Source organism: Zootoca vivipara, chromosome 3 (genome assembly GCF_965207765.1).
Source record: "Zootoca vivipara chromosome 3, rZooViv2.hap1.1, whole genome shotgun sequence".
In the NCBI taxonomy this organism is placed as follows: Eukaryota; Metazoa; Chordata; class Lepidosauria; order Squamata; family Lacertidae; genus Zootoca; species Zootoca vivipara.
In genome coordinates this window covers 26523677-26543370 of record NC_142586.1, presented here as the reverse complement: position 1 = coordinate 26543370, position 19694 = coordinate 26523677, and the positions used below count along the sequence as shown (strand labels likewise).

Genomic DNA, 19694 nt, shown 5'->3' with positions numbered 1-19694 from the left:
CTCCTTTTAGAATCCACTTAGAATTTTTTTAAAAATCCATTTAGGATCTAGGGTCCGGATCAGGGATGAGGGAAACCTTGTAGCCCTCTCATCAGCCCTGACAAGCATGGCCAATCGTAAGCAATGGTGGAATCTGTTGTCGTGCAACATCGGAAGGCCACAGGTTTCCTACCTCTAGCCTAGATGAACACTGTGGCACCTAGCACTTAAAATCTAACTCAAAATGAATTAATCAATTAAGTAACTTGTATCAGACCCAGGTGGCGCTGTGGGTTAAACCACTGAGCCTAGGGCTTGCTGATCAGAAGGTCGGCGGTTCGAATCCCTGTGACGGGGTGAGCTCCCGTTGCTTGGTCCCAGCTCCTGCCAACCTAGCAGTTCGAAAGCACGTCAAAATGCAAGTAGATAAATAGGAACCGCTACAGCGGGAAGGTAAACGGCGTTTCTATGTGCTGCTCTGGTTTGCCAGAAGCGGCTTTGTCATGCTGGCCACATGACCTGGAAGCTATACGCCGGGCTCCCTCGGCCAATAATGCGAGATGAGTGCACAACCCCAGAGTCGGTCACGACTGGACCTAATGGTCAGGGGTCCCTTTACCTTTTTATCAGACCTATTTAGGCTTTCGTTATTTTACAATGAGTCACGATGCCCTCCCCAATACACCCTTCCCTTAAAATTTCAGCCCTAAGCCCTGCTATGCTGCCGCAAAAATGAAGGCCACAGTAACTGAGCTGAGAAAATTCTAAGAAATGGTGGCAATTTATACTGTTATGGAATATATTGCACATGATGTGCCATCATGTGAACAGTACTACGTAACATTGCTGTAACTGAGGTTGCAGGAAGCCATTGTTATCAGCCTTACCCATCCCTAAACCTTTCGCCTACCCTTATCATTAAAGCAGCAGCTTGCTAGTTAAAAGCAATTAGGTGATTCCCACCCACCCCCAACTGTTACTTGATCAGCGACAACAATAAGAGTCATTCTCCGTTTGTCTGATAAGAAGGGCTGAGGCTCAAACCAGAGCACCATTTCAAATTTAGATAAGAGATAGTATCATTTAGCCATTTAGCGTGCAAACCAAAGATACAGGCAACTCCAGAGGCATGATCACATGTGGTCTGAAACCATGGCCCAGTTCACACATCACTTTAAACCGTAATTCCAAAAACTGTGTATTTTTTAATGCGTACAAGCAGCATGGTGGCTCATGCTGCCGTTCCTCCCTGCTGCACTGCCAGGAAACAAGTCAAAAGTCTGGCATGCTATGACAGGCCCATGGGTTGTTTTCCCCAAACTACCCATAAGCAGTAAGCCAAGAACAAACTTATTGGGGGGCAGGGGCGGTGTTCCTTCAAGACAGGGGTTCCCAACAAAATTTTCTTGAGGACCCCACATCGAGCCGCTATTGTGACAAGGACCCCCATTAATTCCCAATCCTAAAATTAAAAAGTGAGAGCCAAATTAAGAGTCTTTTTATATTTATATGTTTTTTACAGTTACAACAGAGTACTCCATCAGTATACAGTTAGTTTTAATTTTCAGTTCTTAATGAGATAAGTTAAATCTGTCCTTTTGAGTCCATTATTTCTGAAATATTAGGTTTCAAACTTCAAACTTGAAACTTTCACTCTGAAATCAGACCGCATGTCGAGCAGATTCCTAAATTTGTTTTTCATGAAACACATGGAAGAAAATGCTTGCTTTGTTTACAAACACTACTGTTTTGCAAAGAGGCAGCGCACGCCAGGGAGGAGGGAGGGGAATGGAGAAGACAGGGTACCTGCGCAGTAGCGCACAAATGAAGCCGGCGCGCGCAAAGCATCTTGGGGAGGTGAGCGTTAGTAGAATGCGCGCGCTGCGTCTTTGCAAAACAGTAGTGTTTGTAAAGCGCCACCTAACGGCATACAGCAGAACTACTGCCTCTATCTAATTCTAGTTTTGCGCTAGACTCTGCTCATGCAGGAAGCGGCCAAAACAAAAAATCTGTTATACGAAATATATTTAATATATTTTTTATTCTAATAGCATCTTGCGGACCCCTCTGGCATAGCTCACGGACCCCTGGGGGTCCCCGGACCACCTGTTGGGAACCACTGCTTCAAGAGAAACAAACCATGAGCACAAGTTCAGATCTCATGGCAAGCCAGACTTGGCCTTGTTTCCCGGGGGTGCAGCAACAGCAAGAAAGGAGAGAGGGAGAGCTTTTCACCAGTACACACCACCATGCTGCATTTTCATGTTGTTTCTATCTTTTAATGCGGTATATGAACCTAGGATTGCCAAATTTTTGTTTGTGTGTAAAGGAAATTCTGGACCTATAGCAACCCTAAAAACCAGGCCAATGTGGGGGGGGGCCAAAGGAGGAGCTCAACTACCTAATCAAAACGGTTAAAGGCCTCAAATGTAGGACGGGGCAAACGCCGTTGAGTTAAAGTCACCAATCTTTGGACAGCCTCTCACCAATCAGTGTTGACGTTCTCTATACAAACAAATATAAATCAACCGCAGCATGCTTCTGACTACACACTGCTGGCTTTGTGAGCAAAGTTTTAATGAAAACAGCCTTAAGCACCTGAGACAAATTCATCAATAGCTTGCCCACATAGATTCGTTCTAGTCATCAATCTACCGCTTTCATATTTCCCTGGCTTCCTGCTCTCTCCTGCCCTGCTAGCAATGACCTCTGAAACCTGGTACGGTTCTAAGATTAAGATATGAAAGTCTCACCCCACTTCACTGCTACTCTGAGATAAAAGAGTAAACAAGGTTAACAGGCTTACTTACTTTTGACTGCTAAAACATTGTATTTATTGCTTGCGAATGTACAAATTGTTGACAGACCAAACAAGCAGAAAACAGGAGGCTTACTGTGATTGAGGGTGGAATATACCGGTAAAACACGTGCAAGACACTTTTCCTATTTAGCAAATGACTCAATGTTTGGGTTTGGAATTACTGGTGATTGCTTGCATGCTCCCTTCTCAAGTCAAGAGTACTTACATCAATGGCATTAGCCTTATTAGAAGAGACTAAGAGGAGATATGATAGCCATTTTCAAATATCTAAACAGCTATCACACGGGAAATAAGAACAAGCTTGCTTTCTCCTGCTCTGGAACGTAGAACCCAAGATCCAAGATAAAGGTGTTTCCAACTAAACATCAAGAAGAGTTTTCTGACAGTAAGAGCTGTTCGACAGTGGAGTAGACTCCCAAAAGAGGTGGTGGACTCTCCTTCTTTGGAGGTTTTTAAAGCAGAGTTTGGATGGTCATCTGTCATGTATGATCTAGTTGAGATTGCTGCATTGCAGGGTCCTACTAGCTAGGGATCATGGGAGTTGTAGGCCAAAAACATCTGGAGGCCCAAGGTTGAGGACCACTGGACTAGATGACCCTCAGAGTCCCTTCCAACTCAACAATTCTATGATTCTATGAATTAATGTAGCACAGTCCTAAGGAAAAATATGATACAAGTGTACTGCAGCACAAGCAACATTAAGACATATTCATAATTTGTGTCTGACCAAGTTCTGTATTATATTTCATAATCTAAATGAGTAGATGCATCTCTCAGAATGCTACTTAATCTGCAGGACCAGAAAAGATTTGCAAGGAGTCCTGGAGGCAGCATGCTTTATGATGTATCTCAGACGTGACCAAAGTCTACAAAGGTAGTGTGGACTGGCCCTACTGCTCTTTATTCTTTAGCTAGACTACAGGTAGACTCCCTTCTGGTCCAGAATCAATGAGAAAGGCTATGGCCTCATCTCCACATTTGAAGCAGTATCATGCCATGTCATGGCTTCCTTCAAGGAATTCTGGGAGCTGGAGTTTTTAAGGGTGCTGAGAGTTGCTAAGAGGCCCCTCAGAAAGCTGCAATTCTCGGAGTGCTCTGAGTCAATCCCACTCTCTCAGCAAACTTTGCAAATTTAAAGCACACTGCTTTCTCCAAAGAATCCTTGCTGGAGAGGAGAAATGAACTGACCACCTTTGCTACCAGATCATTCTCTTCGATTATGCAGAAAGTCAATTCTAATTGTACAAAAAGGTGTTAAATGCAGTATTCGCTATGGAACACAATTCAAAACTGCATTCAAAAAAACCATGGCAAAGTCTTTGCTTGTTTGATTCCTTGTTTATTTACAAGTGTGGGGTACATTACTTCACAACTTCCCCTTGCTCCATGACAAGTTCCCCAGGCTTCTAACTTGTTTCAAACCCACAGGAAGACTTCATGGGAAGATTTTCTTGCATCAGTGAGCAACACAGATCAATGGCCACCCTGGCTGGGGCTGAAGGGGGTTCCGGTCCAAAATATCTGGCAACCCACATTGGCTACCTGTATAGCAAAGGCGTATCCTTGCCTTGCACATGTTCCTAAAGAGGACCAGAAGCCACCACTTCATACCAATCCGTCCTTAGTGGCAGCACCTATCAGTCATCTTGCTTCCTTTGGGAACAGTTTCCTTTGCTTCCTCTCAAGGAATGCACAAAAATCAAGAACAATGTTGAAAGCAAACTTTGAGTTTGAAAATCCACCAGAGAAAACAGGACCTTTAAAAAGGAGATTATGCTTTAAACAAGACAGCCACACACACCACTGATTCTACCAACGTTTATATCCACAAGAATGTTAGCTGCATCGGATTTCTTTGAGCTTCCATAAAATAAATGCCAGCCTCCAGCATAAGATGTAAACGCAAACACAGCAACAGTTCCACCCTTCCTGCAACAGTTGGCAAGCATGTTAAGTGGAATCAAACTAGACAGCAACGGAAGCTTCCTTGTGCCAAGTTAGGCCCTTCTGTCTAAGTATTTACACTGACAGAAGCTCTTCAGGGTTTCAGACGGGAGCTGTTTTCTGAGCTCTACCTGAAGATGACAGGGATTGAACCTGGGAATTTAGCATGCAAAACGCACTCCACCACTGAACTATAGCACACACACCCCCAAGGGTGAAGGTAAGGAATTCAATCATGTTTTCTAAATAAGATAGCAGACCCACTTGTGCATATTATAAACTGACTCTTAAGTTACTAATTCATAAGGTTTTGTTTAAAAACAAACAAACACCAAGTGATACAGACTAATACTTTTCCATCTAACTTTCTCTTACAAATGATCCAATGATGCTGAATGCTCTGAGGCTGGCTCACTTTGCCCAATATAAGAAGCAAACAGTATACAAAGCGATGGCCTGATTCAATGCCATCTGGGCCAAAAGGATCCACACACATTCCTATATGGTTTTGGTTCAGTATAAACAGTTGCCTACAGTGTACACTATGAATTTCTGTCCCATCGTACCCTCAAAATTTGGGAGGGATTGTACATATTTTCTAATTGTGGAGTTAGTCTCATACTTAATGAGGTTGCTGGCAATGTTTAATCTTTGCAGATTAAGGAGATTTATGCAAAAGAACTCCACGTGTTCTCCCAAAAACTGTGATGTCCAATGATCCCTTCTAGCTCTTTACTGTCTACTGAGGCTCTTACTACTCCAACTGGGCATGGCTCTCTTCTGGGTCTTAGTTGGAAATCATCCCCACAGGGGCTACATGAGACCCTTTTAATTCAATTTTAACTAAAGGTACCACTGAGTTAAAATCGGAACCAATAACTGAAAGAGATGGCAATGATGCAGCACAGATATGCACAGAATTAGGACCCTGGGGCAACTCTGGAGGAAGGGTGGGGTATAAATTTAATTAAATAAATGAGTTGAAATGGATCCTGATCCCAAACAAGGTCATGTTGGAGGATCCCCTTCACACATCTTTTGAGTATCATCCTCTTCACAGGCTGCAGCACTATCAGCAACTTAGAACAGTGCGGGCTTCCAGAGGACATTCTCAGAACACTTCATAAGTTCGGCAAACACAGTATTTCCAATAAACTATTTTACTTGAATCTATCCTGCAGCTGATAGTTTTGAATAAATGTATACAGTTTATAAAATGTAATAATAATTAAGGTAGTATTTGGAATCTAATGCATTGCTTCTGAAAAAGAGATCATGCACTAGCATACAGAAAGGAAATCAAAAGGAAACTATGAGACAAGCCCTTCCTTGGATTCTCATGGGCAAAACAGAAATTAAGGTCGCCCATCTTCAGTTTCAGAAATCAATGCCTAAATGGAAGTGAAAGTGAAAGGAACATGTTCCTAGAAATAATTAATGTATTTATACCTTGATCTGAAATGCATTTGATTGCCCATACAGGTTTCCAAATAAGTCTACAGTCATACCTCGGGTTAAGTATGCTTCAGGTTGAGTTCTTTCAATTTAAGTACTCCGCGGACCCGTCTGGAACGGATTAATCCACTTTCCATTACTTTCAATGGGAAAGTTTGCTTCAGGTTAAGTACAGACTTCCGGAACCGATCGTGTTTGTAAACCGAGGTACCACTGTACAGTACTTGTTCCCTCCATACATAAGCTGAATGCACGGAGAGGGACTGTGGGATTGGTGCTTGCTGTCCTCCCTCCAACAGTGTGAAAGGGGATCAAAGGTGCACACAGGTGCACATACCTAGGCTCCTACACATGATTAGGGACACGGTGTGCAGCCATGGTTCACAACTACCCTGCAGAACCCAAGTGCATTCAGCTTGCATAGGCACCAAGCCCCATTCACACTTTCACTGAACTCACAGAAGGTAGGAATAGGACCAATAGGACCTCTCCACACAGCCATTATATCACGGAGTAACAGCAACAGCACATCCATACACAAAGGCACAAATCTGCCCCGATCATGCACAAAATACAGACGGAGTCAAATATTAAGAGTAGAGGTTGCAGAATTGAAGAGTGTGGCAGAGAACACTTTCCCATGGGCGTAGGCAGGATTCTTGTTGGGGGGGGGGGAGAACCTCAGTCAAACTGCAAGGAGACATATCCCAGGCAGAGGGAGGGCTCTATATTCATCCATGCCCTCCTTTTCCTATTTAGAATCTGGCAACACACTCACACAGTTTATACATGATTGAGGGCAGAGCAGATACAAATTTAATATACATGCAGTTAGAACATTATTCAGTGGTTGCAGGTAAAAAAAAACCCATAGGACTTGCTTCTTCTATGTGGAAGTGTTTGAAGACTGGAGGGCAGGGAGCAGTACCTTACAAAAATTTTCTCTCAATTTTCTACTTTTGTGTCAGATCAAAGGAACACTTTTTAAAAATGAAAAACAGATGGAAGATCAGGGAGTATGGACTTGTGAAACAAGGCTGAGTATTGCACTAAATCGACTAAAACAAATTACTCTTGCTGGAGAGGATATATGAGCCAACTACCTCTGCTGCCAGATCATTCTCTTCCATTCTGGAGGAAGCTGATTCCACACAAATACAAAGAGAGGGGAAATTCTACTTTTAGTTGTATTAGGTACAACAGGCACCTTCCGTACCCCATGGAACGAAACGAAGTAAAGTAAGAACCCAGCAAAATTCTGAATCTAAATTAGGGAACAGGGGTAAAAAAATGGATATATTATGCATGGCAATGAAATTTCCACTCTTCTGCCTTTGTTCAAATAGTAATCCTGTCTGATTGATAGGGATTAAAATGATTAGTGAATGTATGCTGCTTCCTAAATGGCTTTCCTCAAAATAGATTTCACTAGGGCTATTTTTCTTCTTTTTTTTGTAAAGAAACTTTTCACTGAAAATGAACCAGAGCAAATAACGCATGCTTCATGTCCACATTGCTTTCATGCTCCCTTATTTCCCTTCTGTATCTTTTAAAATACATAACAAAAGCTTTTCAGGAATGCACAACTAATTTGTTCCACTACAATCTCTTCAGCTGTTTTAAGGTAGTCACATACATACTTAACATAATGCCTAGACAAAATTATAGACTTCCAGCTGGAAAAAAATGCACCACAGTGATAATCTACTCTTTACTCTGGTGCAAAAAAGGGGGGCATCTGCACAGCAGGTGGTTTTATACAGCACACTACAATTCCTAGACAATGCTAAGGATTAGGAAACCAAGTCACAGCCTATGCTCTAATTTCTGGCTTTTGTTGGTTTAAAGTCAGATGCTAACATTGAGGATGCAGCTGTAGGAAAAGACATTAAAGAAACATGACTGCCAAGAGGAACAGCTGTAACATTTGCACAAATGAACTAGACTAGACTAGACATGTGCAGGAAAAGTTCAAAACTGATAAACCAATCATTACAAACCCTTGAGGAAAAGCATTCACTGGACTGGAGGACCAAACCTACCAAAACAACAAAGAATACCCACTCTCTGTTCTACTGCTACTTTTCTATATCCTCATCTCCTCTGCACCTTGTAAATCATGGGCTTTTCAAAGCTATTTCCACCCACAGTTTATGACTGGTTAACAAAGCTTCACAGACAAAAGAAAAGAATTCTGCTGTTTAATAATGACATCATAACCAATAGATGTGCATCCTCTTATCCATATTGCCTTACTGTCATCCAACAGCCAGCCTACTGAATCCCTTCGGATTAGGTCTTGGATCATTATCAGCACACACGGCCTCACCAACAATGTGTTTCACAGGAGCATTCGTTTCAGCTTGCAGTGGTGCACAGGATAAAATCAGCTGGAAGGATGCTACAAGCCATTTACTGAGTTTGTCATACAAGAGTTAGATACGTATTCATGTACCTCTGCAAGTCAAAAGCAGTTGGCAAATAAACGCAAATCATTACAGAAAGGGAATGGCAAACCTGCATAAATTCCACACACACACCCATTATTAAACTTAGCTGGGTTGTGGTTCAGAAACCTTTTTTTTAGCGCAACAGCATCTTGATCACATATCTCATCAATGACTTGTTTTCCATTAAGTAATATATTCCTTGATTTCCTCAGACTATAAACCACTAGAAGCATTTGCACACACAATGTGAGCTCCCTGCGCCATATGGTTGGCCACAGTGGGAAGAGAGTTGCAGACTAGATGGGACTTTGGCCTCATCCAACAGGCATCTCTTCCTACATTATTATGTTAAAGCACTTTTGCAATACAGTACGTATGTATTTTTACATTCAGTTGTAACACATTGACTGTTGCTAAACAGAAACCATCTCCTCTTTTTATGGCTACTTCAACACATGAGGAAAGCTGAGGCTAGCCTTCCCAAACCACGTACCTTCCAGATGTTGTTGGACCATCACTGACCATTAGCCATGCTTGCACTCATGGAAGTTGTAGTCCAAAACATTTGCAGTGCACCAGTTTGAGGAAAGGGCTGGCCTGTGCTGTGCTACCCTCCAGCTGCTCCATTCTATGCACAAAGCTCACACCAAATTGTCCCAGGGTGTGAACTCTCTTCCCTGAGAGTTGCTTGCTCACATGCACCACCCTCACAAGTGGCAAGCAGGGCGTTTGCCATATATCACATTCTGATGTAAAATACTGTAGCACAATCTGTGGTGAAATGATTATGGGCTCAAGGTGAATTAATAAATGCAAGCTGCCATACATACCCTGGATTTGGCATTGTGGCACACCACTACTAATGTCCATTCAGAGTTGTTCATGCTCGGGCACCAATATTTGAATACACTGAGCAACAGTGCACAAGCTAAAACAAGCCAGAACACAGTGAACTTTCTTCTGTGGCAACCATGCGCCTCAAGAGTCGTGAGGCAATACCTTTGAAGGCCAACAGCTAAGTTTTGCCATTGTTCCACCAAGAAATAGGGATGGGCCGAGAGAGATAAAAATAGCTGCTCCATCTTCTATCATTTCTTCCATTGCTAGCACTATTTGGAGACAACACCACAGCTTCTTCAATTTCCAGTTTGTCCAATCCTTTCAGCTTTTAGGTCCTGTGCTAAGTATTGTTGTTGGTTCATGTCCACTCCCTACATTCACCACCACTAAGAAAAACAAACACTGACCTAAGATTATTCACATTACTGTTGTTGTACCCATCAGAATTCCTAACTAAAGCAATAGACCTGCATGCATTGAGTCCTGCCTTATGCCAGATTAAAGCTCTGGACCATCCAGTTCAGTATTACCTATCACTGACTAGCAGCAGCTCTCCAGGGTTTGGGGCAGAGAGCATGTCCAATCTTACCTAAAGTCACCAAGAACTTAACCTGAAATCTTTCGCTCTATCATTGAGCTAAGGCCCCTTCCAATCATTATGATAACGTGTGGGTCCACACCATAATCATTTTCACAGAAGCTATGTAGGTAGACTGTGTAAGAGATTATGACTCTCAAGCGGAAGCAGGAATAAAACCATGGATAATGCAATTACATTATTTTCTAGCAAAGTATACTGCTTTGTTATTGATGCCATTCTGTTTTTGAAGGCAAATTGCTTTTTTTGCTTTGAATTTGTAATTCGTAAGGAACATAGCAAGCTAGTTGCTTTAAACCGAGTCCAATCCATTGACCCCTCTAGGTCAGTCCTGCCTACGGTCCAGTGTTTCTCAAACTTTTGTCTCTAGCTGTTGCTGGACTACAAGTCCCATCACCCCTAGCTAGCAGGACCAGTAGTCAGGGATGGTGGGAGTTGTAGTCCAACAACTACACTGACTGATGGGGGATTGCTAAGGTTTCAGGCAGGGAGCATTCCCAGTCCTACCTGGGAATTGACAGGGATTGAACCAGGATCCTTCTGTAGAAAATGCTTAATACAAATGAAGTTTTAATAACAACAACAAAGTTTTCAAGAGTTCAGAAAAGACCATAACTTGCACTGAAACTAGCCACAACACTGTTTGTTATGCCTCATAGCTCTTTGTACATAATAGTTCTGTTTAATAAGAAAAAATGTGGTTTTACTTAAAGCTTGTGCAGATGTATCTAGGATTCAGGCCAAACTCTAACAGGAAATGCAAGCAGGAGAGGGGAGAAAAGAGAGAGAAAATAGCAACCCATTCACAACTTCAGATCTTAATTACAGAGAGATCTTTTAGGAACAAGAAATGTCTATGAAAAGGAAATTCCGCCTCCTCCAGCTCCTAGTTTGTTTGTTGTTATTTGTAAGGCATTAGTGGCGAAGTTAACAAATTAAATTTCATAAAAAAATTCCTTCAGTAGCACCTTAAAGACCAACTAAGTTTTTATTTTGGTATGAGCTTTTGTGTGCATGCACACTTCTTCAGATACAGTGAAATAGAAGTCCCCAGGCACTTATGTAGAGAAGGGGTGGGGAGGGGTGGGGATGGGGAGGGGAGATCACTCAGAAGGGTGGTGGAAGTGGGTGATTGACTGACTGATAGCTGTTGATGACCGAAAACGACTGCATTTCAGCTTTAAAATTTCAGATTTAATCTGTTAACCTCACCCTATTGTCTGGAAGGATTGTCCCCCACCTCCGAGATTGCCTTTCAGCATGATTTTGTGACATGTTTCAGGACCAGAACTAGCTTACAGAATTTTTTCCATACATGCCTCTGGACAGCAGAACAAGACAGCTATTTAGCTACTATAAAAGTCAAGGGTTGAAATATAAGTGAATTCAGATTTCTAAGTGCCTACCTTATACACATGGGAAGAGAAGTACTTTGGCAAACTGAACTAGCTACTTTACAGATATGCCACATTTACATGCACCCCACACATTACATGCAACACGTGCTTCAAAAGATGCACTTTCTAAAAATGTAGCACTGGGGTGTCTGACAGGATTGACCAGGGGTAGAATGCTAAGAATTTCTCCTTTGTTGGGAAACTTGATCAACAGGTTTTTCTTTTTCATTGGGATAACTGATTACCACATCTAGGACCAGAAAGGAATTTCCTCCAGGTCTAATTCATTACACCCTGTTAAACAAGCTTGCTTTAATTTGGTATCTGGGTTTCTTTTACTAAACTTGTTCCTTGAACGGCAGGCACCTCGATCTGTCCAGTACTCTGCTGTACACAATAATATGAACATAAAGTCAATCATTGGGGGGGGGGGTGCCCAGTATCGATAACCTTGCTTTGATTTATCAGATCCAGACATCTTGTATATGCCTATGTAAATCAGGATGCATACTCTGGAACAGTGTCTGAAATTCAATACAGTCCCAGAAATAAAATAAAAATATTGTTTGTTTGTTTGTTTGTTTGGTTACTGCTTACTAAAAACACACACACAAAGCAATGTACAATTAAAAAATAAAATACCAGATCAAGAGATTTAGAACATTAACTAAAAGTGCTCATCCTACAATGACATGAGAAGGAAACATCTGACTCCACCCAACAAAAAGGCAAACACCAATTAAGAGCAAAATAGTTATTATCAGACATCCTGTATTAATATTAACAGTAGTGTCTATTGCTGCAAAAGGTTTGCAGTGATTCCCTGAATGCTTTAGTAAGACAGAAAAGCCACACGAAAAGACTTCTTTTAGTTTAAGGACTTCTTTGTGGGAGTGCACCACAATAAAAAGAGAAGGTCAGGCAATCACTCCAACAACTTTTTAAAACGAAGCAAGTCAGTATCGGGGGGGGGGGGAGAGAACTCCCTGAAATTCACTTACAGGTGGTACCTAACATCACGGAAACTAGCGCTAATACACCCAGGAACCTCACCAAAATGCTGGAGAGGATGCGCCTCCACAGGCACATACCCGGTACCTCCACATGTGGTGGGAATGTCCCAAAATCTGACTCTTCTGGACATGAATCATATGTACAAGAAATATGCAAAATAACTAAGCAAGTATTAGAATTCACCCCAGAATTCTGGCCCTACTAAACATATTCCAAGATAATAATGCCCACTTACATTATAGAGAGCTCATAACCCACCTACTCTCAGCAGCCAGAAGCATCATAGCCAGACACTGGAGAGACCTGTCAGGAATGAGCATGGACCAATGGTATCAAACAGTATGGGAAACAGCCTTGTTAGAAAAACTAACCAATAAACTGAAACTGACTTGGGGACAAATAGAAGAAGATGCCTTCACCCTGGTATGGTTCCCCCTTATCACATCATAGCCCAACAAGACAACAACAAGAATCTGCCCACAGCATACAAATCAATCTGGCTAACCTGATCCAAAAGTAAACAACACACACACACACACACACACACACACACACACACCACTCACACACAAAAACAAATCTCACTACAGCCAACCAAAGACAACCAACCACACCAAGCCACCCCCAACCTCTCTCACCACCAAGGAAATACAACAAGTCTAGTTGCAGACATGATCCGTTCCGGGGTGCTGTTCGCACCCAAAAAAGTATACACTTCCGGGTTTGCCGCGTTCGCAAGCCGAAAAGACGCAACATGAACCTAACTCAATACGAGGTATGACTGTAGTAAGAGAACACATACAAGTGACACATACACTAAGTAGAAGAATAGAAGCGTAACCACCCAACCCCACCCCATTCACCACTCACCTTCTTTTCTTCCTAACCTAACACTGTATGCAACACTAATGTCTCACAACAAATGAAACTTATCTATATAGAAATGCAAAACTCATCCCAAAATGAGAATAAATCTCCTTCATGAGATTCTTCATTACAGTGGTACCTCGGGTTACAGACGCTTCAGGTTACAGACTCCGCTAACCCAGAAACAGTACCCCGGGTTAAGAAGTTTGCTTCAGGATGAGAACAAAAATTGCACAGTGGCTAAAGTGGTACCTCAGGTTAAGAACAGTTTCAGGTTAAGAACGGAACTCCAGAACAAATTAAGTTTTTAACCCAAGGTACCACTGTATTAAGAAAAATCCCACCTCCGACCTATGGGACACAATGGACAGACGTAGATTCATCAATGTCTTAATGTGTCACAACAGAAGTGTGAACTCAAAGAGGAAAATGGGAAATGTGACAAGATCATCAGCACGCCAACGTTTGTTGGAGTTGCCGTGGTTTATTGTTGCAACAGAAAATAACAATACTTTTTTTTAAGAAATCAAGAAAAATCCACAAAAACCTATAGGCTGAATTCTCCTTCCCCATCCCCCACTTGGAAAAAGAGACCTTCAGACTGCAGGTAAAGTACCTAAACAGGTTTCCATTATTTCAATGACTCATCATTTGCTGTAGCCTAGTCTTTCCAGCCTAGTTACTGTTTTACCTGGCACAAGCAGTCCTGCTGGCATTTTAATATCATGTATATATAAACAATACAAGGCACAGATATACTTTCTGAAATATGTCTGGGAAGCATTATGCGGGATCAAGCCAAGAGCACAAGTTCTTTCAAACTACTGTATTGTCTCCCTTTTTTTTTTGTTACAATTAGAAAGTGGATGGCCTAATTCTAATCACAGCATCATCTCTACAGGCTTGAAAAACCTGCTAAATGGTGTTAATACTGTAAAGGGTGTGACCTGTACTGCTGCAGCAGAAAAGGCTGCAGAGATTTACACTTTGAAAGCCACAGCTATTTAGGCACTTGATTCTAGGATAAAATGTACTCAGTTTAATTAAGCTATTTCAGAATCTCAGTGTGACCAATTCAGAACTGCTGATGTTTTCCCAACTTTTACTGAAGAAATTAATACTAGTAGATGAGCAGAGACACTTTGCCAACACAAGCCTCAATTAATGCAGCTACACGTAATTCTACTCACCCTTAGTGAGCAGTTCTTGACAGGGCAGTAAATTTTTAGTTTTATTAGCATTTTCCTCCACTGCACAGCATGATGTAAGATATTGTCTTGATATACATGACAATTAACTATTTCCTACTACTCTCTGCTGGAAATTTCTCTCTTAGCATTCAAAACCCAGAGAACAGTTGAGATAAGGCATATTGACTGCACTGCTTTGGAAACTAGCTTTCAACCCAATATGTGACCTGCAACAAACATCTGTCAGACAGATTGTGTAGAATCAAGCATGCTTTAGGATTGCTTGCTTGCTTATTTGTTTGTTTAAACAGCCTGTTTTCCCATTTATAAGGGAAACAAGCTTTCAGCATGCTTTTTAGAGCGATCCCTTCACACTCAAAAACTCAAATTTATCACCACTCCAGAACTGTGAATGACACTCATTCACAAATCAGGATGCTCTGACTTCTGACTCATGAGATTAAAAAAAGAAATCTCATGATTCTAAGCTACAAAGTGACAATTTGAATGCACTCTTTCTTTGCTTCTTAAGTCATTCCAGGCTTTGCAACTCAAATGATGCTGCTGTTCCTGAAATAGGAATAAATAGTTTCTGTGAGTATTTTCAATTCTATACATCATTTCTTAACGCGCATCCCCGAATTGTGGTACCATCATCTCTCTGAAAGAGTTTAATCTCATGTGGTATACATGAATGCAGTATATATGTTCTTCAAAATCATAAGCACTACAAGTCTTTTTAAAGTAAAAGTAAAATAAAGACCTGTAACTCTCACAAAGCCCCAAGACACAGGAAGTGTTGGCTAACCATTTGAGAGTTATTTATAAGGCGAGTGTCTGCAGAACTGTGTCTAAAGGTAGAAAGGAGGATGGAATTAATATTATTTTTTATTCCTTCAAGCTCTGTGATCCAAGAGTTATGAGAAAAAATCCTGGAAACGGAATCATTTCTTCATTGTTTTAGACTGGGATTAGGCAATATATGGACAGCAGGCCACAGCCCATCCAAGGCATTTCTCCATCACACGGTAACTCACCTATAGGCCAGTAAACCTGGTGAAAAGAAATGGAGGAAACTTGTGTACTTAGCAAGCTGTATATTGCTATTAACCTATGCTTTACCGTGTGAGCCCCCATGCATGATTGCTCAGAAGCAAATCCCACTGTGTTCAATGGGACTTACACCCCAGCTCACGTGTATTGGATTGCAACTTTAGACACAGACTCTCAAAAAGTTTTCAAATAGCAGATTGTTTAAATAAATGACACCTTTTCCCCCCAAAGGACTGCTTGGTGTTTTTCAAGATTTGAAAATGTAAAGGTTAAGAGCAAAAATTTTTGGGGGGGGGGATTACTTCGCAACAGCAAAATAATACTTGCTCCAATCTGAACTAGCTAACTTGAATTCAATAGTTTTTCATTTTTTTGAAGAAGAATACAGAACCCTATGAGTCTACCATAACAAAGTAGTGAAAAAGACAGACTTTGTTTCTACAAGTTAAATGAACACTTTTATGAAGCAGCTCAGAAATGCTGTGTCATTCAAATAAAAATGCAAAGTAACTTCAGAGTTTGCATGTGTCAGTGAGACACATTCAAACCATATCTGGATGTGCCTCAAAATTCGTTTATGTGTCATTGGCAGTGAGTGAGAGCAGGATAGTATTGATCCTAGAAATAGTCCAGTTTTTATTCGGGAAGTAGGATTCTGCAAGAGATGTTGAATATTTAGACAGATCACACCTCAGACATTATTTCTTTTCTGTAGGGTAAATCCCAATGAAGATACACAAAGAAGCCTAAAACTATGGTTTATTTTATTTTTAAAAACATTATGCCAAAGCAAATTGGCTACACTCTTCACAGGGGTAAACAAAAGCTAATCCAGTGCTAAATCCCTTTGCCTTTAAACAGTACTGTGCATAGTGAGAAACATACACCTTTCACTTCTTTTGTGTGAAGGGAAGAGTGCTTTAAATCCCATGTGCCAGGCAGGGTCTGCCACAACTTAATAAAGAGAAGAGGGAGGAAATGCTGTGGTGTTAGTAAAGGAGGAGTCCCAAGGGGACAGAGGCTTTAGTAAAGCAAGTTTATGATCTTGTATTAGTAGTGGTCAAAGACCTAACCCTTTTGTTTTGGTGACATAGGCATTTTAATTCCTATAAGGAATACTAGGGATGGAATACTCCATGGGTCTCCAACATAATAGGCCTTGAAAGGGGAGAAAAGATGAACACTGTTTTTTATACAGATGTTGCTTATGTGGATCTGCAGCATTTATTTAACCCCCCTCAGTCCCCCAGATGGGAGAGAAAAATAACCAGAGTAAAGCTTACCGTCTGATCCTATGCATCTTTCTTTACTTAGTAAGCACTACTAGGTCCAACGGGACTTACATCTTAATAAGTAAGGCATAGATAGGAGGATAGACAGCTTTGGGATCAAGCCCCAGTGAACACAGTGGAATATAATTTCTAAATCAATATGCTTAGGGTCAGGTTGCACATCTCCCAAATCCCATCTTTCTGAATAAGCCACATTGCAGACAGCAAAGATTTGTTTGTGTGTGTGTGTGTGTGTGTGTGTGTGTGTGTACACACACACACATAAACAAACACACACACACACACACACACACACACACACACACACACGGACAGTTCCTCTTTCCACTGGGACAGGTTAGAAGATGCTATCAAGAAGTCTTTTGGGAGGGTGGGGGCGGGTTTCCAAAATCTTTGTGTCAGGAAAGCTCATTTGTAGAGGAGTGTGCAGCTCCTTTAGAGAGGCAGAGAAATGGTTGAAGATAGCCTTGCCCAATACAGGTGAATATATGGCGGGCCCCCTCCTGGGGGGGGGCTGAGTGAAGTCAAGCCCTTTGTGGCAGAAAGGCAAAAAACAAAATATAATAATAATAATAACAACCCACCTATCTGCCCCAATATCGATAGCAAAGAGTTGCTAGAGAGGTGTATTCTGAGGAAAAACGATTTAGGGGGGGGAAAGGCGGGCAAAAGGGGAAACAGGAGAAAAAGAAGAGGGTGCCGTGATTGTCGCCTTTCTCTCCCCCCCCCCCCCGGCCGCCGCCAAAAAAGCGGGGCAAAATCCTCTCAAGGAAGGCACCAATGGGGTGCTGAGTCGGGCACGGAGCCCCCTTTGTGCCAGAAGGCGGCAAGAGCGACGGAGGAGAGAGGGAGCCTGGGCATGGCTGGCGGCTCCTCCATGCTTCCCTCTTGCAGCCTCCCCAGAGAAGCCCCATAGCCACGCGCGAAGGGGGATAGGGAGGCACACGGAGCCCGGCGGCTATGGGGGCTGGGGCGGGCTCGGTGCGGCGGTCGAGCCGCCGCCGCCTCCTCTTTCCTGCAGGCCAGGCGGAGGGGCTGGTCTGGGTCTGGGTTCTGCCCCCTTTCGGCGCCGCCGCCCGCCCGCTCACCTCCTCGATGGCGGCCACGGTGTTCCGGCACTGCACCATCCGGGTGGTGAAGTTGGAAGCGGTGGGCGACTTGTAATCCTCATTGGTCTCGGACACGAATTCCGACACGGAGATCTGGTCCGGCATGGCGGGGAAAAGGGAGGGAAGAAGGAAGGCAGGCAGGCAGGCAGGGAGAGAGAGAGGAGGAGAGCGGCGGGGCGGGTAGGCAGGAGGCTCCTGCAAGAGGAGGGAACGGGGTGGGGGGAAAGCGCTGGAAGGAGGAGAGCGAGCAAGCGAGAGAGAGAGAGAGAGAGACACGCAGAGGCAGAGAGGCGAGGCAAAGGCAGGCGAAGCGGGAGCCTCCCTGCCTCACATCGCTCGGCAACCGGCTGCGGCTCGATCTCCCTTGCAAGAAGCGAAGCGTCAGTGGGCGGGTGGGAGGTGATTATTGTGAGAGAGGCAAGCGCGCACAGACACACACCCGCGCGCGCGGCCAGACGCACGCGAGGAAATGCCCTAGTTTTTATTTTATTTTTTGTGTGCGTGTGCGTTTCTCCCCCCCACCCCCACCCGAGGAAGGGGGCGAAGCAGACATACAAGCCCTCCCCTTCTAATCACACACAAGGAGGGCGGAGATGGGGGGACGCAGACCAGACAAACACTCCTCCCACTGTAACTAACGCGCGCGCGGAAGGAGAATCCAGGGCCGCCGCCACACACGCCCCTCCTAATGCCGAAGGAGAAACACCTCCCTGACCGCGGAGGAGGAAGGCAGGCGCTCACCTCTCCGTGGTCACTTACAAGGAGGGGATAATTGTGTGTGTATAAACTCTCTCTCTCTCTCTCTGTTCATGTACTGTACATGACAAGGAAATACTCGCCCACATCCCCCCCCCGCAGAGCTGCTTTTACGCAGCGTTTTCATTTACGCTGTTCCATCTTAGCATCCCCTCATTCTTCCAAAGAGGTCCCGGTGAAATGTTTCTCAGTGGAGTCGCTTCACCTATCCGCTAACCGGTAACCCTTTGAAATCAAGCGAGGAACGTGAACGTGTGGGTGTTACTACCCATCTACTGTGGGTTGCCTGGAGGTTGTAACGTTTGAGTTAACACCCGGCTATTCTTAGTGCTGTGCTCTTGGGAACCTGAAGAAACCCAAGTCTGGATGAAGGTGTGAATGGGCTCAAAAGCGGGGGGGGGGGGAGCTTATATTTGGGTAGGCTTATTCACACATGCAAGTTCACACAGTCATCAAGTTGTGAAACACACACATTTTACGTGGCAAATATTTGTTTCTCGCTGTAATAGGCATGCACCATATACTTCAGTGTCCTGGCAACGTGATTCACCTTGAGTTCTCATTAAGGTGTCAATCCTTGGAAGTAGTTTTGAGAAAGTCAAAGATTATTGACTCAAAATATATTGGGAGAGCAGTCCCCAGAAGGTATCTCCCCGAGTGTGAGGAGGAAATCAATAACAGGTGTGTATTGAATAGACTGAAAGCTGCCATACTGAGTTAGATTATTAGTCCATCTAGCCCCGTATTGTTTACACTGACAGGCATCAGCTCTTCAGAGTTTCAGAAGAGGGTCTTTTGCAGCCCTGCCTGGAAACACCAGAAATTGAATCTGGGGTTTTTTTTTGCATGCAAAGCCACTTCTCCAAATCTTGGCTCAGTCTGTAGAGCATGGAACTCTTAATTGAAGGGTCGTGGGTTCGAACCCCACA

General features: G+C 43.1%; 1 protein-coding gene across 4 annotated transcripts in view; it reads right to left on the bottom strand.

Moving 5' to 3' along the window:
* ASAP2 (ArfGAP with SH3 domain, ankyrin repeat and PH domain 2) overlaps window positions 1–18466 on the bottom strand; it is a 97114-nt gene extending 78648 nt beyond the window's left edge. For all 4 annotated transcript variants that reach the window (XM_035109873.3, XM_035109871.3, XM_035109874.3 and 1 more), the window contains exon 1: window positions 17989–18466. In XM_035109873.3, coding sequence (XP_034965764.3) covers window positions 17989–18114 — 126 coding nt within the window. In that variant the 5' untranslated portion in view covers window positions 18115–18466. The remainder of the gene's footprint in view (window positions 1–17988) is intronic.
* Window positions 18467–19694: the final 1228 nt, after the last annotated feature.